The 20698-nt window shown below is 43.8% G+C and overlaps 1 protein-coding gene across 1 annotated transcript in view; it reads left to right on the top strand.

Moving 5' to 3' along the window:
- LOC142948087 (A disintegrin and metalloproteinase with thrombospondin motifs 20) overlaps window positions 1-20698 on the top strand; it is a 70104-nt gene that overhangs the window by 12686 nt on the left and 36720 nt on the right. Inside the window, exons 4-11 of the mRNA XM_076089968.1 lie at window positions 557-810; window positions 2988-3071; window positions 3583-3707; window positions 3792-3832; window positions 4166-4271; window positions 7876-8022; window positions 11509-11650; window positions 12207-12311. Coding sequence (XP_075946083.1) covers window positions 557-810; window positions 2988-3071; window positions 3583-3707; window positions 3792-3832; window positions 4166-4271; window positions 7876-8022; window positions 11509-11650; window positions 12207-12311 — 1004 coding nt within the window. The remainder of the gene's footprint in view (window positions 1-556; window positions 811-2987; window positions 3072-3582; window positions 3708-3791; window positions 3833-4165; window positions 4272-7875; window positions 8023-11508; window positions 11651-12206; window positions 12312-20698) is intronic.

Raw genomic sequence — 20698 nt, 5'->3', positions numbered from 1 at the left:
AGGGAATTGTTTCAATCTGACATTGTATATATACTGCATTTGATGTTAACTTTGATCATGTCCACATTTAACTTCATTTTCAGATGATAATGTTTCCAGGCTCAGAGAGGTGGGATAGTTCGGCTAGTCCTTGTGTGAGTCGGTAAAATGTCGTCATGAGATTTTCTTTTTTGTGAGGCTTACACTCAGGCAGAGGGCGGGCATATTGCCTGACCTGAAAACCCGTATTCTTAAAGCTCACCACTGACCCCGTGTCTCTTGGTACATCTGTTTTCCGAGCACTGCAATAATTAAATTGATGGTGTTTTCTTTGCCATAGAAGTCCAGCGTGCTTCTGTTATGTCATTGGAATTCAGCTAAGCTAAAACCCTCGGCTTTTAACTGTAGATGCACCATGCTCTCTACTGAAATGCCTTTATAACATAAAGCAGCGGGTGTCCAGTGTAGACGAATTTGACTCTGTGATAGTCCAGTTCACCTATATTACCATTATTTTAAATCCAATGAATATGTTCCTCTCCACGTCATCACTCAGCATTTTTCTTTCTTGAAACAGAGAACTCTAAGAGGCCGGTTGCTTTTGAGAGCCGATGGAGTATGGGAGAGGAGCTGGACTCTCTCAGAGCCACCATAGATGATCAACACATTTACGACAACAACTCCACCGGCACACACCCTAAAGCCCCGCGCAGACGCAAGCGCTTCCTCTCCTACCCTCGCTACGTCGAGCTGATGGTGACGGCGGATGCAAAAATGGTGCGCCACCATGGACGCAACCTAGAGCACTACATCCTAACAATCATGTCAGTAGTAAGTAAAAACAAAAAAATATTTTTTTAATGTATGAGATGATTGGTATGAGTTTGTTATCGTTGTACTGTGTCATTCTTACACAAATGGATGTGCATGCAGTTCATAATTTTGAGCGGTCTATTGATTACCCAAATTACAAAACACAAACAAACATGTATTTTATTTACCTGCATTGGTATTTAGGCATGCAGATAGGCTTTTTATCCGTCCAGGTTTTCTGAGACCTCCCCAGTCTTAAAGACCTGATCACAACAGAACGTGGCACCGTGAAATAAGTGATGCTTAAAGCTTGGTGACATAATGACTAGTTGGTTAACTGGCCAGCTAACTGCTAACTGCTAACACACCAGCCACCTGGGAACATGCTAATGCTAGCCTGTCACCATTAATTCACGTTTCAAAGTGTACCAAAGTTGAACTCAACCTGAAAGATTTGCTGGCAACAAAATGTAAACAAAATTTGAAACGTAACAGAGGCTAAATACAATGGAGGGGGAAATAATTTGGTTCACACAGTTGGAAACATTTAAAAAACGATCCTGTTGCTCTTGATAATAGATCCCATTGTAAACAGTCTGCAGTAGACCTACGCTCTCAGGAAATAGGCCTTAACGGACAGTGAAAACAGTGATTTTTTTATTTATTTTTTATTCCTTGAGCACCAAAAGTCTTTCATTGTATTAGGGTGGTGGCCGAAATCTCAGAAACTGACACCTCAAAACCTGGGGCAAATTAAACCCAAAATATTTTAATGGCATAACAGACGCAAGACGTGTTTTCTTTTAAAATAAAAAATATGAAACTAAATGCCCCAGTCCAGGTCTGTGTTTTTCTAGCCTCAGATGTTACTGTTTGACATTTTGGTCGCAAACCCTGATGTGACCCTAGCATGCTGCGGCTTCAACGAAAGTGGCCCAGTTAATTGGTAAAATCCTGACTCAGCACCTTGACCTCTTTATGAGCCCCATGACTGGGAGAGCTGCCTGGTAATCAAGTCAGTAACACTGTAATTGACTGTATCTGCATATATTAGAGTAGTAGTTTCAAAGCAGGATAGGTTATCAATTGCACTGACCTGTGTGTACCTTCCGCTGTGTGTCTCGCTCTAGTATGACAGACCGTTCAAAACACTCATTGACATATAACGGAGTAATGATTGTCAGTGGTGTGTTAAGTAAGTTGGTGAGGGTACAGTCCGTGTTAAATGTGTCAGCCCAGTTTTTAGTGCCAGGTTTGAAGTCAAAACATTAATTCTGCTATGCTCATGTCTGCAGACCGGTGGTGCGGACACACACACAAACACAACTTTTTTTCTTTTCTTCTTTCAAAATCTCTCAGTCAATTTTCTTATCCACAGTTTACCGAGAGCAAAACCAAGTTAGATCCATTGTGTTCCATTTAAGTGAGGTTTTAAGGTTTTGGTCATGCTGACTGAGTGCCTAAATAACATTGTATATATATACGTATATATAACTGGCTGTGTGAGATACTGTAGTGATGTTCCCATGTAGGCTGCAGTCCCCTTCCCTTCTGGTTCTTGCACTAATCATACAATAACATACATTGGGGCGAGAGGATACAGAACAACGTCCTGTGTCACAGCTTGACTTTGAGCATTGAGCACCCACTCTGGACAGGCTTAGACCACGTTCGCCTCCCCCTAGGCTAAGAAAAGCTAAATGTTTATAGTGGCCTAATGAGTTCCTGTCAGGAGGCCGCACGCGGCCTCAGGAGACTGCTGGCCGACCGTGACAGGGTTGCACGAGAAAAGCAAGAGAAGCGGAGGGGAAAAACTACAGAGGGAATGTTTTGCTGTCCTCACAGAGGGGCTCTGAGCTCCAGCTTTGCTGAGGTTTCACGTTTGTTGCTGGGTCCAGACTTCAGTTTATTTTTTCTCTGCCAAGGTCTGTGGGGGAATTGTAATTGGTTGTAATACCCTGTTGATTAAACTTACCCTGAAGGAGACATTTTTTGTTTCTTTTGACTTGAATTAACGGTTGCAATTTTGATTAAACCTCATGGAGCTCAGCCAGAAAAAAACAATTGCTGTATTTTCTCAATCCACGTATTGAGTGAAGAGAAGTAGACTAGCTTTCATACCGTCCCTATCTGTGCTCTGGTTCAGGTCAGTGGAGGTTTGCATTTTTTGTCTGTGTGTTTTGTCTTTGTTACAGGTAGCAGCAGTGTACAAGGACCCCAGCGTAGGGAACCTCATCAACATCATGATTGTCAAGCTAGTCATGGTCCACAATGAACAGGTGAGTGCGGGGTCTTGAATGCTACCTGTATCAAGCTCTCCAATATGGCTGACGTCAGTGCAGGTGTCCCTGGCCTGGCCTTTTCTCTGAGGGGCTTGTTTGAAAGGACACTGCCTGCCTTGTCAGTTTCAAGTCTCAAGAGAGGTCTCCATGGAAGACAAACGATACTATAGTGAGGCAGCTAGCCACCTGCGAATGAGAGGTTGCTTGAGAGGCTCACTGTAGTTTGTTGGGTCACTGTAACTGATTCTTCAATAGTTAAATTAAAGGGAAGGAAGTTGTTTGGAAAGCCGTAGGGGGCTCCTGATTTTTGCCCATGTTACCTGATGAAGTAAGTAAAACGTTATCATGATCAGTACACACAATTGAGAGAAATATGATCATAAGACAGGTTGAAAAATGTGGGATATCCCTATTACATGAGATTTAAAGATGTACTTATGTCAGCTACATTACAATATGTATACCCGTTTTTTTGGTCACATCCGCAATGGTATTTCACCCAAAACAGGAAGGGCCCACAGTGAGCTTCAATGCTGCCACGACGCTCCACAACTTCTGTGTCTGGCAGCAGAGCCAAAACTTCCCGGATGACAGCCATCCCTCTCACCATGACACAGCACTCCTCATCACCAGGTACACCCTCATCTCCCATCCTCACAATTTGAAAGGGAAAACTGAAAAATGGCTAACGGCGTTGTGTGTTTTTATTTCTTTCAGGGAGGACATCTGCCGTGCAAAAGATAAATGTGACACGTTAGGTAAACTTTTGCTTTTCTATTTTACAAATATTTCTCCACTTCAAGTCCTTTTCAATTAACTATACCCTCCGGAAAGCACAGCTCATATACTGTGCAGTAATGAGTTTATGGCAAGCTGTCAGCTAATAATATTATAGTGACAGAACAGAGTGGTAGAAACGGGAGGAGGGAGGGAGGCGGAGGCGGTGGCGGTTGCTAATCTCTCTTACGGAACAGAAGTTTTGATGGTGTAATCGCCTTTGACACTCAAGCAGCAGGATTTGTTTTTTTAGAATAGTTGTGTCTGTATGTGTTCATCGGTGTGTTTTTCTGTGTATCTACGTGACCCTGTAGGGCTTGCAGAGCTGGGGACCATGTGCGACCAATACCGGAGCTGCTCCATCAGTGAAGAAAATGGAATTAGTGCCTCCTTCACCATCGCTCATGAGCTGGGCCATGTGTAAGTTGCAGCACAGAACTTGTAGCAATCACCCCACCCCTACCCCAACACACACACACACACACACACACACACACACACACACACACACACACACACACACACAGACACTAACTCGCCCCTCGCAGCCAGCTTTGACTAACAAAAGCCCTCTTATCAAGAGACATAGGGTGCAGCAGTCACAGGTGCAAAACATAATAAAGTGAAAACTTGACTTTTAATAACATGCCAGCCTTTAATACCTTACTATACAGCTCAAGAAGTTAACCCTTAATGTGTCAGAGCTTTGTCTCGAGTGGACGACAGCTCAGATGAAATTCAGTGTGGATATGTGGTGGGTTTTCTGTTCTCTATATACAGTAAGTACATCATTGAAAGTGGATCCCAGAACTTTATCAGTCAGGGCAAGGCTAAATATTCTGTTTAGTATTCGGGAGCTCGCTTGTTTCCTCGTATCAGCCGCAAACACTGATAAAACAACCCGAAGATGTCACAGTGCCGCCCGTCATATATATCTTGTGTGCTAGTGAATAACAGTGTGTTTTCCGAACACGCCTGTCTGCCAGAGAGTGTTTTTACAACAAGCTAATAATGCTACTTGTGTGAAGTGTAAAAAAATTGTATAATTGTATATTACTCTATCTTGTAATCCAGTTTAGTTGATTAAAAAGTGGTGCGATTTGAGAAGCACTAGCCTTAGATGTGAATTGTAACGCACTGGCAGCATCTTCTTTCCCATCTCAGCGAGGGCATATCTTTAAGAAAAAGATGAATCGTCAGTCCTTTTTTTCTTTCCCTGCTCTTTCATCCTGCCCACCTCCCTTGCTAAGTATAAAAGTGAAAGTGAGTGAGGGATTTTCTTTCCGGTCTGCCTGTGTAGGCTACTAAAAGAGGACCAGTGTCGTGTGAGCCATTGGAGAAGAATGGCAGATATTCTTCTTCCTCCTCCTCTGTCCCCGCTCACACATTCTTCCAGTGGAGCGATCGGACCCGAGCAGGCACCCCCCTTACACTCTTCCCCCTTGTATATCTCGTGTGGATCTGTTTATGCTAAAGTTCAAGCAGCTGGAGGCCCAGTTGGCTCTGCCTCTTGGCGTGGTTGATCCCTGCGTTTACAGGCGTGAGCTGTCCATAGTGTTTAGCGCTCTGGGAAAGCCAGTGTCAGGTAGTGGGAGCCTCTCAAGAGCATTGCAGATTACAGAAATATTTAGACTAATGGATAGGAGGCCTTTCTCAGATGACTGCAAGGATGTGTGATTGCTAATGGCCATCATGGGGATTTTCAGGCGAGGCGGTGTCATTTGATAGCCGTTCAAAGGTGACACATATAATCAAGTTTGTCATTAGACGGTGCCAAGTGCTCTAAATGTCTTAGATCACCAATAAATCTTAAGTCCACAGGCTTTCTTCTACAACATCTTAAAAAAAACGAAAAGCCACACCACAAAACTCTCCCGGCATTATCCCGATCACACATAACCTAGTGGATGAGATTACTGAGATTGTCAAAGATGATTTGTTTTGCGGAGCACCACACTTGGAGGAGCTGCAACGTGTAATCCACTGACAAGGTATGAGTCCATTTCCCCCACTGGTGTCGGTGAGCTCTGTCTCTGTTGAAGTGCTGATAATTGCTGTTCCTGCAGACTGCGCTGTTGGCTCCAACTCGTACTCATGCACACCCAATCTGCAGGAATTCAGCTCGACATCGCTGCAGCGGTGTCTTACTCTCGCAGTTATTTACGGGCATTTCAGCACAGTTATATGTCTTTGTCTTCCAAAAAGTCTAGTTGCATGACAGCGCGGCATGAAGGATGGGATGTACAGAAAACAAAGCAGCTTGTTTTGTTGTGAGCTCTCACTATAAGTGAGTGAACCCTAACTAATCACACTTTAGTCCGGATGCTTATAATCTATAATGCTGGGGTTGGTTCCCTCCCACTGGAATTGACTCCTCTATTGATCTGTCCCTTGAGGTTGCCAAACACGGAGCCACAAAATATCCTGATTTACGACCTAATTACTCTAAAAGGCTCAGGATTTCAAGTCCTTATCAACTTAATCATCATAATGTGTTAAAAGAGTACAAGTTGTTTGGCGCTTGTCACAAATCCCTTTCACGATAATAAGAAAGTCTACATGGCAAAGTATCGAGCTGTTTGTTTTCATTTAAACTTGCTGCATCACCCTGATGCACCTGTGCACCATCATAAGTGACGAAGAATAGTTAGTAGTTAACGGTGCAAATATCATTTGAGCCTGATTTGATGTTGTCAGCATCAGCCAGCAGCTTGGTTTGTATGTGCAGAGCTCATTACTGTGCTAGAGGCTTATTTATTCCCTGGGTGTTTGCCTTCAGGCCCTCGGCCCCTGTAGGGTGGGCCTCATGCCAGCATTGCTAGGTCTTGTTTGTGTGGCGGTATGGATTGACCCTCAGCCACAGTCCAGAGCCCAGGACTGGCCCACATCCTGTTGTAAACATCTCAGACATCATACAGCTGCATGGGTTCCTGTGTGTGTACATAGAGATGTGAATGCACTACATGTACTTATGGTAATCGGCCAAACCGCAGCACAAAACAGGACATCTGCGTTGGACCACGCTATTCTGGACATGATCAACTTGCTTTATGAGACTGCCAACTCCATTCAGCGCGGCTTAATTCATTCATCTGCAGATGCCATGCTGTGTACTTCAATTATACAGCTGTTCTTCTGTGAAGACTCTTGATTCATTGTTTAAAACGCTGAAACAATCAGCTGATTAACTGATTAGTGGATCAACAGAAAATCAATTACTTTGACAAGATTTTAAGCTTTAAAGTAATTTATTCAGCAAACATACCAAACATTTGCTGGTTCAAGCTTCTCAAATGTGAGGAATTGTCATTGTTCATACTCATACATGTTTACCTTCGAGCAACGTATACATGTGTGTGTTGATGCACGGTGTTTCTGCCCATATTAGGGGATGGGGAATGACCATCATATACTTCCATCATCATTTTCTAACCCCCTTTTGCTCTTTAAACTTTCAACATTAGAATAGGAGCACAAACAAAGCACGTTTTATTACAGATGTATAACTAGAAAAACTTGACACACAGTACTGAGCTGCATCTCAACCTAAAGATCCCCTATCCCCCCTAAAAAAATGACAAAAATGGGTCACTGAAGAGGGGTGGCTTAATAAAAGAGGTAAGCTCTTTGAGAATGTGAGATGGTGACCTTTGACCTCTCAGGAGTGAGCTGAGGTAGAGCGGATAGATGCTGATGGATAAAGAATGATGTTCACATAAAAGGTTGCACCACCAACTGGCCAGTAGGAGTTTTATAGAAGCCTTTCTGAGATTTTTACTGAATGAATATTTTGGAGATAGCACAAAAATATGTAAAACGATAGAGGGTAAGCTGCGTGGTGTGTGTGGTGATTTTTCACACATCTGTGTGTGTGGCGGCCCAACAGGACTGAATGTAAATCCTGTGACATTTATCCTCCTCGTTAGGGCTGAGCCATTAAGCAGCTGATAATAACTTTCTGTGTGTTCCCTATATCCCTCTCTCCATCGCTAACCCCCCCCTCTCTGTTTCCTCTCCGCACCAGGTTCAACATGCCTCATGATGACAACCCAAAGTGTCGAGAGGCAGGCATGAAGCACCAGTATCATGTTATGGCTCCCACCCTCAACTATGACACCAATCCCTGGTCATGGTCCAAGTGCAGCCGCAAGTACATCACAGAGTTTCTAGAGTAGGTACCAGCTCTCCTCACTTTCAACCTGATTCATCACCAAAACAAAATTTTAATGATTTCTCCTCCAATCTCGTACTATCACATCCGTGTTTTTAGTTTGCCATATTAACTTTTACTTGTTGTGACGTGGCCACCTAAACAAACCGCTGCAACGTCTCTCGCAGTGCTCTGTAGACAGGTCAGTGCAATGTAAACTGTGTGGACTTGTTATTGCCTGGTGTTGAAAGAGTATTTCCTGTTTGAATCCGGGGGTCTTCCTCGGCTGACCCGAGCGATGGATCTCTCGCAGCCCCTCAGCTGTCTCCCCACTCAGACAGAGCCGTGTTTTCTAGATGCTGGGCAAACAGTAATCTAGTCACTAGCCTGCTTTCCGCACCAAAACCCGTAACACGGGGCAACGGCTCATTCAGCAATTCCTAACCTGCACTGTGGTCGCTGATCCCGGTGAAAGGCTTCCCTTTAAGATGGGAAATGTCAGTTATAATTATATCTTCCCAGGACATGACCCTTCAATCTTTGCCTTCTTTCCTCTGTTAATTGTGGAGGCCTTCACAAAGGACAGCCTTGTTGACCAGATGCATCTCGAGAGCGCGGTGTTAGGCAACGCCTCGTATGGAGTTTTAAGGTTGTGTTTCACATAGTTTCCAGCCAGCGATGACCTCAACATCGAGTGGTCGGAACATTGAGTTAAGAGGAATCTCTTTATTATTTGGTCCGGTCCATGACAGCTGTGTTTTTTTTTTTGTGTTTGTGTGGCGCATTACTGCGCGAAAACCAGGAGTGTGGTGTAAATATGAAATGCATTTGTGATAAACTTCAGCATTTGTTCACTATATGAGATATATAACAAACAATGGAGGTATGAAGAGAGCATGTCAGTGTGGGAGCCGCAGCGGTGGGAAAAGCCCATGAGAGCGTCGTCCAAGAGCTTTTGAAATCCGTCCCCAGCCAACAATGAGGAGCATTGATTCAAAGTACTACCTCTACAGTACTGCTCCTGCTCAGTGGGCTGCCCTGGTCAAGTACATCAGTGTTTTGACTGCCCATTCTCCCTGAAGAGCAAATTCAATCTGCACCACTCTCCTACCAGTTTAAAAAATGAAAGGCCGCGCCACCTCTCAAGCATCCCTGTTCAGAAGGATTCCCCTCCTTCTCCCCCTATATCCCACTGTTGCTGTAATAATGTGCACTGAACTGCCGCACCTCAGCACTGATGAAAAGCATCCTGCTGTTGTGCAGCGTTATTATGCGTCAACTGCTGCATAAAGCAACCATTCATTCCCACGATGTCGCAGAGCCTTTTGATTTAAGCCTCAAAATCCAAATATAAAACTAAAATGCAAATCTTTGGCTGTTGCCACCCACTAATTGTTGTGTTGGCTGGGTGTTGAAACCACATAATCAGTAGTAGTGGGCAAGCCCCATCATTCTCCATTACACACCTCAAGAATTAGCCTAACTGCTCCAGCAACTCTTCCATTTGAAGTCACTTTTAAATACTTAACTAATAGATATTGCCATGAAACCTCCACAGTAATTAATGTATCTAGAAGATATCTCCCTGAAACTTCCCCAGTTGATTACTCACATTAAGACATCATTTTTTTTGTATTACAAGTTTTCTAAATTGTTATATTGAAGTATGCAAACGAGGCATTATCTAACGGTAACCTTTGGTGAATTTAGGATAAATCTACAGATTTAGGATGTTTTATTTCCACTAGTCTGAGAGAACGACCAAACAAAAATAAAATAGCCCTAAATCTCAAAATGGACAAGTGCATGATGAAACAATATTTTTGCCTATAGTGTCTCGCCTTAATAAAATCAAGATGGATCTTTATTTTTGGTATGTTGCTCTAAATTCAACTTAAACCTTAGCAGTCATTATCTCGTGCTATATCTCCCTGTACTATAATCGGTACACGCTGTCTGAGACAAAGCTCTAAGATGACAGCATTGCTGCATTTTACTTGGCGCTGTTTGATCAAACACTGTACAGTGATGCTCTGTGTCATTTCCTCTGCAAAAAAAAAAAAATCAATCTGACATATGAGCAGGCTTCTTGCACTGTGTACGGAGGGAAACCCGGTATGGTGTGCATGGAAACTATTATTGTTTAGTCTCTTACGACAAGCACACAACAGCCAACTATAAGTCATCTTATAAATAAACTCACTTTCAAGTTTCCCCAATGGCTGCCAGGTGTGGAATCTCCTCTGGTGCCAGAGAGGAATTGCCTCGCTGTCTCAAATCCACACGGCCAATATTCTTTTTTTTTAATTTTTTTTAAGGTAGACGTTTCATTTAAAAAATGACCACACTGACCCCTTCTCCTTCTGTGAGTCTGTCTGTCTTGGTCTTAATAATCATTCCATTAGGTTCCAGGACACTGATTAGACAGATGACCAACTGCTGAAAGATCCTGTAATATGGGAATGTCTGTGTGAGTCCTTGACAGGCTGCTCTATAGTTTTCATTCACAGTATCCTCCACTGTAGTATTCTTCTTCTCATGCAATCATTCCCCTGACACCCAGCGCTGTTTGCTGCAGTTTCTGACATTATAGACTGGAAATAAAAGGGGAAAGAAACAAGTGACTGTAACTCAGGATAATCCTGTGTAATTATTGGACTGTCATGTCAGCTGGCGTTGTATGGAGCAGGTGTTTTAGAAGCTCGATCCCGGATTAAATTTGTCAGAGCGGTGCAGACATGTTGTGTAATTACACATCTATACATGTCTCATCAGCCAGTTTCCTTTCTCAAAAGTAAACAAGAGATCTTTTGAGCCTGGGCTCGCTCTGCTAACATGTTTGACTTGTGCCTTTTCACGACCGTGAAGGCTGATGATTTTATATGCAGGACGTTGTTGCATACATTCAGTCCAGCTGTGCTTTTGTTATCTCTGTTACTGTGTCGTGGCTCAGGGCGTGGCACAGCGCAGTCTGTCATTATGCTGCAATGCTGGCGCTGGCACAGATTTCTGTAACTTAATCAGGTGCTTTAGGATTCCAGATTCTCGTTTTTTTCCCTTCTTCAGCGCAGATAAATACACCTCGGATAAAAATGCAGTCAGTGTGCAGAACCTTTTCAGTCTGTATCAAAATACAGTTTGATTCAGTCTGTGGCGCCTGACTACAGTTTCATAGTGACAGCATTTACTAACAGGCCATTGAGGGGAAGTGATATCAGTCTCTCTGTTGGGTAACTTTACAGACCACCCACAGGGGAAAACACATCTGAGGATGATCACCGACAAAGACATGGAAATATTTACTTTGCTCGTATGAAAGAGAGGACACGTGTTGATACATTTTGGGGTCAGAAAATACTGAAGTATCCTGAAAATGTTACCATGAAAGTTTGCCTTGTGCTTGTGTGTGTGTACATGTGTGCGATTGTCTGTCTGTGCACACACTTGTATGATTGCGTGCTTTCCTTTTCCTTTACTGTACACACAATTCATACTTTTGTGTTTCAGCACCGGCTATGGGGAGTGCCTCCTTGATGAGCCTACGGGCAGGACGTACGAGCTGCCCACCCTCCTCCCTGGTCAAATCTACAATGCAAACAGACAGTGTGAACTGATGTTTGGACCCGGTTCCCAAATCTGCCCTTACATGGTAAGTTGGCTTGCTATCAAAGCAAGGAAAACCACACTTAAAAAGTGAAGGATCAAGACTTCAGGTGGAAGTAGATCTGAGATAGTTGTCGTCTACTAAGATATACAGCAGAACCCTCAGACATGTGATCGGAGCAGTTATCCATAAAGGCCAACAGATATGAAGCTGTAGTCAGTTAATTGCAGTTAGGTTCTATATTTCTTAATTGTAATATACAGTAGAATAAATGTAATCTGTAAATTGCCATGTGGAATGTATGGCATGCATTTTCTCACGTTCAAAGAGGCAGATAAACTCTGCCTATTGTTGAATGCCCAGCCACTAATTAAAAGCTGATACTGGGCCATTTAAAATCCATCTGGCAAGCAATGAAGCACAAAAGAAAATGTGAATTCCTGGCTACTGACTGAAATACTGTTTGAAGAAAACCAACAACCCTATTTCGATCTGCAATCACACAATCTTCCTCCCAAAAGTGTTCTCACATTATAGACAAGCTCTTTTACTATTCAGGCAAAAACAAATAATGCTGGTGCTAATTGTTTTGCCCCCACAGAAACAGTGCAAGAGGCTATGGTGTAGCAGCGCAGAGGGGGACCATAAAGGATGTCGCACACAGCACATGCCACTGGCTGATGGGACTGACTGTGGCAATGGAATGGTAAGTCGGTCCACATGTGGATCTGTGTTGCTTAATGAACAGATCATAGGCGTTTGATTTCCTATATGAACACGTTTTATGACACTTGTGGTGCTACAGTTAATGTTCAAGGCCTGTCGGTTTGGGAGTGTAGGCCTCAGTACAGCTGCACAGCCAAGATGTTGGAAAATTCTGCACAACAAAATTCCTTTAACTCTAATGTCTCCTTAACTCACACCTAAATGTTTTCTCCACCTCTTAGTTTTATGGGGTAGTCTGCCATTTGATTGACACACTAAATGATTCTGATGGAGTAAAGCCCACCCATCCGTATTTGAAGCAGAGTAATTTGTTTGCAGCTACCGTGAAACCAGATTTTTTTTGCTGTAAACACAAAATATGGATCAGATGTAAATATTGGTTTGGGATCCCCATATTGCAACACTGAATGTACTTCATCTGTCTGTGTTCCTCCGCCTCATTGCATTAGAGACAAAATGCATTAGAGCCACAAGTCAAGCCTCCCATGCAGGGCTGCTTGGAATTCTGATGCTTTTACCCTCTAGTTCACTTCCTCTACCACGAAAAAGGAATAATTTATCATACATTACTTTCCTGCCTGCATTCTGGTTGCAGAAACCCATGTAAATGTGGTCAGGTGATGGCCCTAGTTAGAAACTTGAAGCTTTTCCCTCCGTGTTGTTACGGGGCCCCAACCCCCATTAGCCTTCATGTTCTCCTCGCTCTGGGATGCTATGCTAATTAGAGCTGAGACGGCGGGTCAGTCACTGAGGATACATGGAAAGAAGGGCTGCAGGGGAGGGGGGGGGGGGGGGCAGAAAGAGAGAAAAAGGAAAGGAAAAAGAGAGAGAGGGCGGCGAAAAAGAGGGAGAGTCTTGAGAGGGAAAGGTGAAGACGTGGGCCCTTTGAAAGAGGATGCCACCCGCCGTTCACAGTTGAGTCACCTTGTTGTGAACCCATGACCCTAAAACCTCTTAAAAAGGCGGGTGAGTGGGTCAGTGGTCAGGCCGTAACAGAGCCCAGGCTGAGGCCAGCCAGCGCTCTCACAAAAGACCTCACATCAGTGATTCTGCAGTGCAGGAGGCGGGAGAGGAGGAGGGAGGAGGGAGGAGGAGAGTGAGGACGACGTACAGGGGGATGAGAATTTGGTGGGCTGGTGTTTAGCATTCGGAACATGCGTGAGGGAAGGAAAAAGAGAAGGAGGGTTCTCTACTCTCCTTAACCTTCTGCCCTCCAGGAGTCTTTTGCAATGTGGGCCGATGCAAGTCTTATATCCCTTATATCCTTTCATCTGGCTCCATCTCTCTCCTCACCATGTTAGGTCCTGGATCAGCCCTGTCTAGTGAGAAGAGGTTAACGGGGGATAGCTAACATCTTAATCCAACTACAACAACCAGACTAAAACGTAATGGCCCTGGGATTGCAGCTCCCACACTGTTCTCAGCCCGTATGTGGGAGAAACACTTGAGGAGACATGGTGTTGGTTTAATCACACCAAGTGCTTTGCTTTAATAAACTGCAAACCCTTAACCCAATTTAAGCTGACTTAGCTAGATTGCAATAGATATGTTGTCTTCTTTGAAACCCTGTAAACATTAATTTGATCAAAGAGGCCTAGACGTTCAAAGTTAAAACCAGTAAAAAAAAAAGTCGAAGTATTATTAAGTTACATATAACTATTTGTAATATGGACCTACTTAACACAAATATATAGTAAAGTAAAGGCTGCAACAACACTTACTTAGTACTTTTCACCTACATTTAGATGCATGTTATCCTAGCCATCTAAACGTTGTTGATCCCCAAATCAAATTAAAAAGTTAAAGGATCATCCTCTGGGGAAGACGATCGTACCAAATTGTATCCAAATGCAACCAATATTTGTCAAAACATTTGACTAAAAATCCAACAATGCTGGTCTCATATTGCCGTTAGAGGAAAGATAAGGGATCATCAAAGCCATTAGGAATAAGGACTAAGCACTGCAAATGACTGTACAGACTTTCCTGTCCTCTAATAGTTGTTGAGATCAGAACCAGAATGGTGGACCAACCAACAAACAGACACGGATGTCCCTAGAGCCCTATTAATCAACAAAAATTATATGAGATCCTTTTGTGTTAGTGATATATATATTTTTTCTTTTTCGTATTTTTCTAAATCCACAAACAGTTTTCCTTCATTTCTTTGTGTTCTGAGTGGAGGCCCCACCTTTGTTTGTAGTGCTGAGGGCCCAGTCTCATCCTCATGCAGGGGGCTGTTTGAAGTAGTACGAGTTGAAAGAGATTGAGACCCTGTACTGACACTCAGCTGCCCATACAAGAGCTCTTTTATGTGGTATTTTGGTATGGTGTGTTTGTGTGTGTGCAAGTATGTTCATGTGCTTCAAAAGTCTGATAATCTACAAACCCATGGACCCAGGATCGTCCCTGACTCTCTTGCGTCAGTGTTGCATTGTTCTTTTTTTGTATCTCTTGGTGCCTCTCTTGCATTCTTGCATTTCTTTGTCTCTTCTTCTCTTTTCCTAGACAACTTCAATGCACTGCAACGATCACGCCTCTTCTGCTGATTCCTTTCACATTTCTTCTTCAAAGAAGTCATGAGGTTCAGGTCTAAGGCTTTACAGGGTCTTGGGTCGAGCTCCTGGCTCTGAGGTGTCTGCAGAGCCCTGAGGGGGAATGTATGTGTGTGTGTGTGGGGGGGGGGGGTCAGATCTGGAGGATTATAACTATGTATGGCCTCTATGAGGAAAACTAGCAGCAGGTATTGTCTTAGTAACCACAGCTCCCCTTTAGAGAGCTCTTTGGAAGCCTATCATTAGATCAGAGCCTGCCATGTCACTCTAGCGATTACACGGGAAACGTCATCTCTTGTAAAAAGTGTGTTTTCTGAACGGCTATAGCTGTCACCTGTTGTAACTGCGTTGTCGGCGGAGAGTTTTTGTTCAACTGGGTTACGAAACAAAGTTGTGACCGCATCGGGTAAATGAGGTCGGTGCCCAAAAAGTGGGAGGGAGGCACGTCCTCTGAATGAAGAGTGAAAAAAAAGTTTGTTTGTATACAGCTTAGCTGAAATAGGGCAACGGGCACTGCAGGATTCACGGGTAGTTCTCTCCCCCTCTGTTCCCTTCTCCTCTGACTCTCTCTGCTTCTCTACTTCTGCCGCTCTCTCTCTCTCTTCCCCGCTCCCTCTCTGTTGCTCAACGGGCCCTCTCACAGGGCGGCGGAGTGAGTAATGCGGTCACATGACCTTTGGCGGCGCGTCTGTCATCTGGCTCAGTGGGCCGTGCACTAACGAGGGCATCCCATCACTTGTTGTCTATAAATACCGTCACCACCCTCCCTTCCCTCCATCCTCTCTTCTCCTGCTCTTTCTCCCTTACTCCCCCTCCCCTTTTCGGTCCCTCTCACTCTTCAAAAGGATCCTGCATCTGTGTGTGTCTGTGTCTGTTTTGATTGTGTGTGTGCATACATGCATGTAGTACTTTTGTGTGTGTGTGTGTGTGTGTGTATGTGTGTTGCATTTATATTTTTGCAGAATTATCTACATTTAATATAAGTGTAAGCACATGCACAGTTGTGTCAGTGTGTGCTTTTGTGTGTGTGTAGATTAGGGGCCAACCAGCATGGTCAATAAGTGCCTGTCAAGCCAAAGCCGGGGACCGCTTAGCGCTGTAGCCACATCCCCACCATTTGAAGATCCCTGCGCTGCCTCTCACCACGTCACTGCTCAGTGGGTGGCGGAGGGAAAAAAGCACCAGCAGAGCTTGAATAAACTGCGGTGTTTTGTTGCCAAAGTTCTCATTGTTGTCACGTGTGTCCATTTTATCGTCAGTTTGAATGCGGCCTCGACTGAAAGCTCCCTTGCCAACTTTTGGGGAATTTGTTGAAAAATGACTTACAAAATACTCAAGTGTTTTAGATTTCTTTCAATCGCTGAGCTTTTCTTTATGTGTAAAACCCCAAAGGCTTCCCAGATTCTCTTAATAGGGGGCTTAATTGAGTGGTTAGTGTAAGTGAACAAATGGGAAGTTGCTTTTCATTTCCAGAGCATTCCTCTGAAAAGAATGACGACCTGCTCTGGTTTCAGCCAATTAGAGTGAGATAGTGAGGTCTTGAAAAGTGAAGCCAGGGCAGAATGGAGTTTGTTGGCGGAGGCGGTGAGTGTTGGCTGGAACTTCCTGGCAGCCTGACAGACTTGTCGTATGATGCGGGGACGGGGTGTTTGTGTGTAACAGTGTGTGTGTGTGTGTTTGTGTCTGTGCTGGAGTTTGGGATTGTGAGACTGGAATCAGTGTCGCTCTCTGCTAATCTCTGGATATTTGCAGGACGTTGCCACTTTTGATTTGCCATCATCACGGACATTTCTGTGGATTTGGGCTAACAAGAGGATTGTTGCTCTGGAATTACTGTGTCCAGTAGCCAGTGACTGGAGCTTTCATTGCTGGCCGTGTTGAAGGAGGAAGATGTATTTACACAATTATAGTGTGTTGTCAAAATGTGTTGTATTGTATGCAAGGTGATGTATCCATTGCATATTGGCAGAAGGTGTAAATAATTACAAAATTAAAAACACACACAACATCTGACATATGAAGTTTCCAATTATGGCTGACGTGTTAGCAAACAATTGCTTTTCATGACATCGTCATATTTATGAACACGTTTGCGATATCTACTTTATATGATGACCATTGGGCAATGTTGTGTTTACAGCTTATTTTGCTGCCCCCCCAAGTGGCCCAAAAAATAATATAAGTTTAAAAATCTCTGCAGAGCAACATAGCTGGATGACAGCTCTCCGTGGTTTTATCACTAGAAAGGACACCTTTCACATTATAGGTAAGGATTTTGTCCACTGTTAATAAAAAATTAATATTGATTAAGGCAAGTTCTAGTAGATTACAAGAGGTATCTGTGTCTCAACAGTTGTACAGAGCTGTTGATAGTGCACGTGAATGGGATGGGGGGATGGGGGAGAGAGTAGAAAAAGAGGATAGGAAGCAAATTAGTGAGAAGAGAGGTCGGTTGGGTTCACGGTTGCATCATGTCCTCTCTCTTGCGCTCTCTAGCTCACCATCCCCTCCCTCTTGTCTTCTCACCCTTTTAACACAACAGAAAGGAAATATGGAACTAACGAGGAAAACTGTCTGTGTAAATCCAGTCTGTAATAACAGATGTAATTTGACTTATTATGAGCAACACAAAGAATCCTTTACTACTGAATAGCTTCATGGCTCTCTATAGCCTCTTACCTCCAGGTCAAGTTGTTAGATTTGTGAGTGCGTCATGACTTATTGAAATTCAACGGCGGTGGTCCATGTTGCGCCACAGGTGAAAAGGTTAATTAAGCATTGTGGAGTGGACTCATCAAAGACACAGACACAACCCAACACCCCCCAAAACAGACCAAGGCCAAAGTAAACTCCCAAACCAGAGCCATGAGAAAGACACCGCAACATGAAAGGTGAAGCCTTTTGGAAATGGCCGTGTTAAAATGAAAGAGCGGAGGGCTTTTTAAATCAGTCCTCTGCCTTCTCATTCTTACAGTGATGTATGGCTTGTGCTCAGAAATGAGGTGCTCTCTGCAACAGTTTCCTGGCAATTACAGGGCACTAACTTCCAAACCAGCCAGCTGAGGAGCTCAGAGCAGATGCTGCTGTCTTTAGATACTATTCCCACTGTTGGGGTTCGTATCCTGGTGACTACTCTCTGTGGCCCTACGGCAAGGTGGTTGAGCTTTATTTTGTGTGTTGGTGTGTGATTTGAGAGCAAAGTGGCAAACGTATAGTGTGAGTTTCCCTGTGTGCATTATATGTTTACCTATAAACAGTGTGTGAAAGAATGCATGCACGTTATGTATGTCTTGTTGCTGGGAGTCTTTGTGAAATTCCTAATTTGAAACACTTGCTAGTCACAGCTGGACAGGTTTCTCTCACAAGACCTTCAAATGTCTCACTACATTCCCAATTGAGGGGCAAATTTTGTTCTTTCTAGGAGAGAGTCTGCCGGTGTCCTTAATGCTTGTTTGAGCTTTGCCTTTCACCTCAGCGTTTTCCAAGTGTGTGTTTGTGCACTTTGGAAAGAGAGGCTAATTGGAATTGAGCGTGGCCCCCAGATGCCTCCAGACTCTGAGCAATCACTCTCACACTGAATGTACATTCACAGGTACACACACACACACACACACACACACACAGTCATGCGCATGCTCACGTTCGCACACATACATCATCTCACACAGATGTTTTTTTTCATTCCACTCCCCCTTTCCTTCTTTCTTCTTTTCACCCACATCACCTTTTCAAGCCAAACAAAACAGTTGTAAACACAGGGTGCCAGCGGGGGGAGTGGAATGCCTCAGCGGCTTACACAGGCTTTGGTCCTCTTTGACAGACAGTCCGCCTTGTGTTTGACAGTTCCTCGGGTTCTGCCGCCTGGTGGCACTGTGGTGGTCCCTGCGTGGCCCTTGCAGTTTCCCATAAGGGGATAAGGGGGATGGGTGGCTGAGGTATAGAAGGGATGCCCAGGTCCCGGTTGACAGTCCTTAAGCTGAGGTGGGGGAAGGGGATGTGAGAGCTATAAGGGGAGAGAATATATGTGTTGGGTCAAAGGAAAACTGTTGATATACATTTTAGGAAAAATCTTTCTTTGACGATTCCAAGAACTCTGATTGGTTAGCTCTTTTGTCTCGAGGAGGTTGCTCAACCAACAAGGACCGGCACCTGTTCGTCTCATTGTGGCGTGGAAGGCATTTCCACTCATGTGGATGTTTTATCACATTGCTTTTAGTCACTTTTATTCGATTTTTTTTTTTTTAAATCCATTGTTTGCGCTCCAACCAAAGTATCAGCGCCCTCATTTTGCATTTACAGTGGAACAAGCCAGGACGAATCTCAAATCAGGTCTGCATCATGGAACTGTTTGTGGTTTGTTTAAAGTAACAATAATGTCAGGAAGTAAAGTGACATTTTTTTATCAACCTGACAAAATTACGTTCTTGTGGGAAGAAAAGAAAAGAAAAGGCAACACTGTAACTTCTTACAGTGACCATACCCTGCAGCTGTTAACACCTGTATGCCATTGTGCACAGACGTTACATTAGACCTGCTAGTGTGTCAAGCACACTTGCAAACTAGGCCAGGATAGTAGAGGCAGCGGTGCCAAATTCTCTGTATGTTTACATGTGTTTGTGTGCATGACTTTATGATTTTGCAGGTGTTCACGTAAGGTAATGGCTTTAAGTTGTGAATTTAGGTTGAAGCGGAAACTGGTCAGATTAGCCATTGTCCAGCAGATGACTTTGATTGATATCCTCCCTGGTTTATTAGCGTAGTTATGAAAATCCATTGAAGCAGATCTCACACGGTTCTGTTCTCAGAGTCTTTTTTCATCTAGAGAAGGGGATTGAATATCTTGTAGTGGAACGGGCGTGTGGCCAGTTGAAATGATAGTAGTTGCATTTCTCATCTGGAAAGAACTGGCAATTGAAGTAACAACTTGTGCATGAACCTCACAGACTAAACTCTGTGAGGAAACACGGTGAGAATGAGGTGTCCCCAAAGAGCATCCTCCTTTCCAGGTTATAGGTTTAAAAGCTTTGTATCTGAGGAGATAGACAGCCCAACAGCAGAAGGGAGTTCCTGATTTCAAGCCAGTAATAAACTTTGTTCCTCTTGTTATCACAACTCTAGAGTTTCCTTATCATGGTGCCACTGCTCCCCGTGCCTGTGTGCCCCGGACGGCTGGCTACGTACCCAGACAGACGCCGTCTTGTCCTGCATTCTTTCAGTGAACAGAACCCTCCGATATCTTAGCCGCTGAGAAGGGGATTTGGTTGCACACAAAGGGAAATGGGCCTGCCGTGCTTTGCTTTATGAAAGCAGTGTTAGCCCTTCTTGGCAAAGGTTGGTTAGTGGGTACACACTGTTTGATACCGGGCGCCTTATTTTCTATGTCAAAGTGGGTCTACTGTACTGTATGAAAGATATTATGTAATTCTGTATTTACAACTCAAGCCTAAAAAAAATCGCAGAGCAAATGCTTTTCATTCAAGTGTCTTAGAAGGCTTTTGTTGCCATTTCAATTTCAAATGACTTCAGGCTTGAGAAACAGAGAGCCCATGTGGAAAATAGTGTGCCTTCATGCAAATAATATCGTCATATAACTTTTTAGAAGAAAAGAACACCCCCAAATAAATTATAGATTTGGTTGGCATGAAAGACGTATTCTACCACATACTGTACATTTCAGTTAGTGGTTTCTCCCATTGGCACTTCCTGTCTTTCGTTGTCTTCCACCATCTCTATTTTTGTCTGTATCCCTACCGCTCCTTCCCTCTTTCTCTTTGGACAGCTGGAGGAGTTGGACGCCTTCCTCGACGGTAAA

The sequence above is a fragment of the Anarhichas minor genome, unplaced genomic scaffold (genome assembly GCF_050575085.1).
Source record: "Anarhichas minor isolate MPS153535 unplaced genomic scaffold, ASM5057508v1 ptg000011l, whole genome shotgun sequence".
Classification (NCBI taxonomy): Eukaryota; Metazoa; Chordata; class Actinopteri; order Perciformes; family Anarhichadidae; genus Anarhichas; species Anarhichas minor.
The sequence above is the reverse complement of the archived record's forward strand: the minus strand, read 5'-3'. Positions and strand labels throughout refer to the sequence as shown.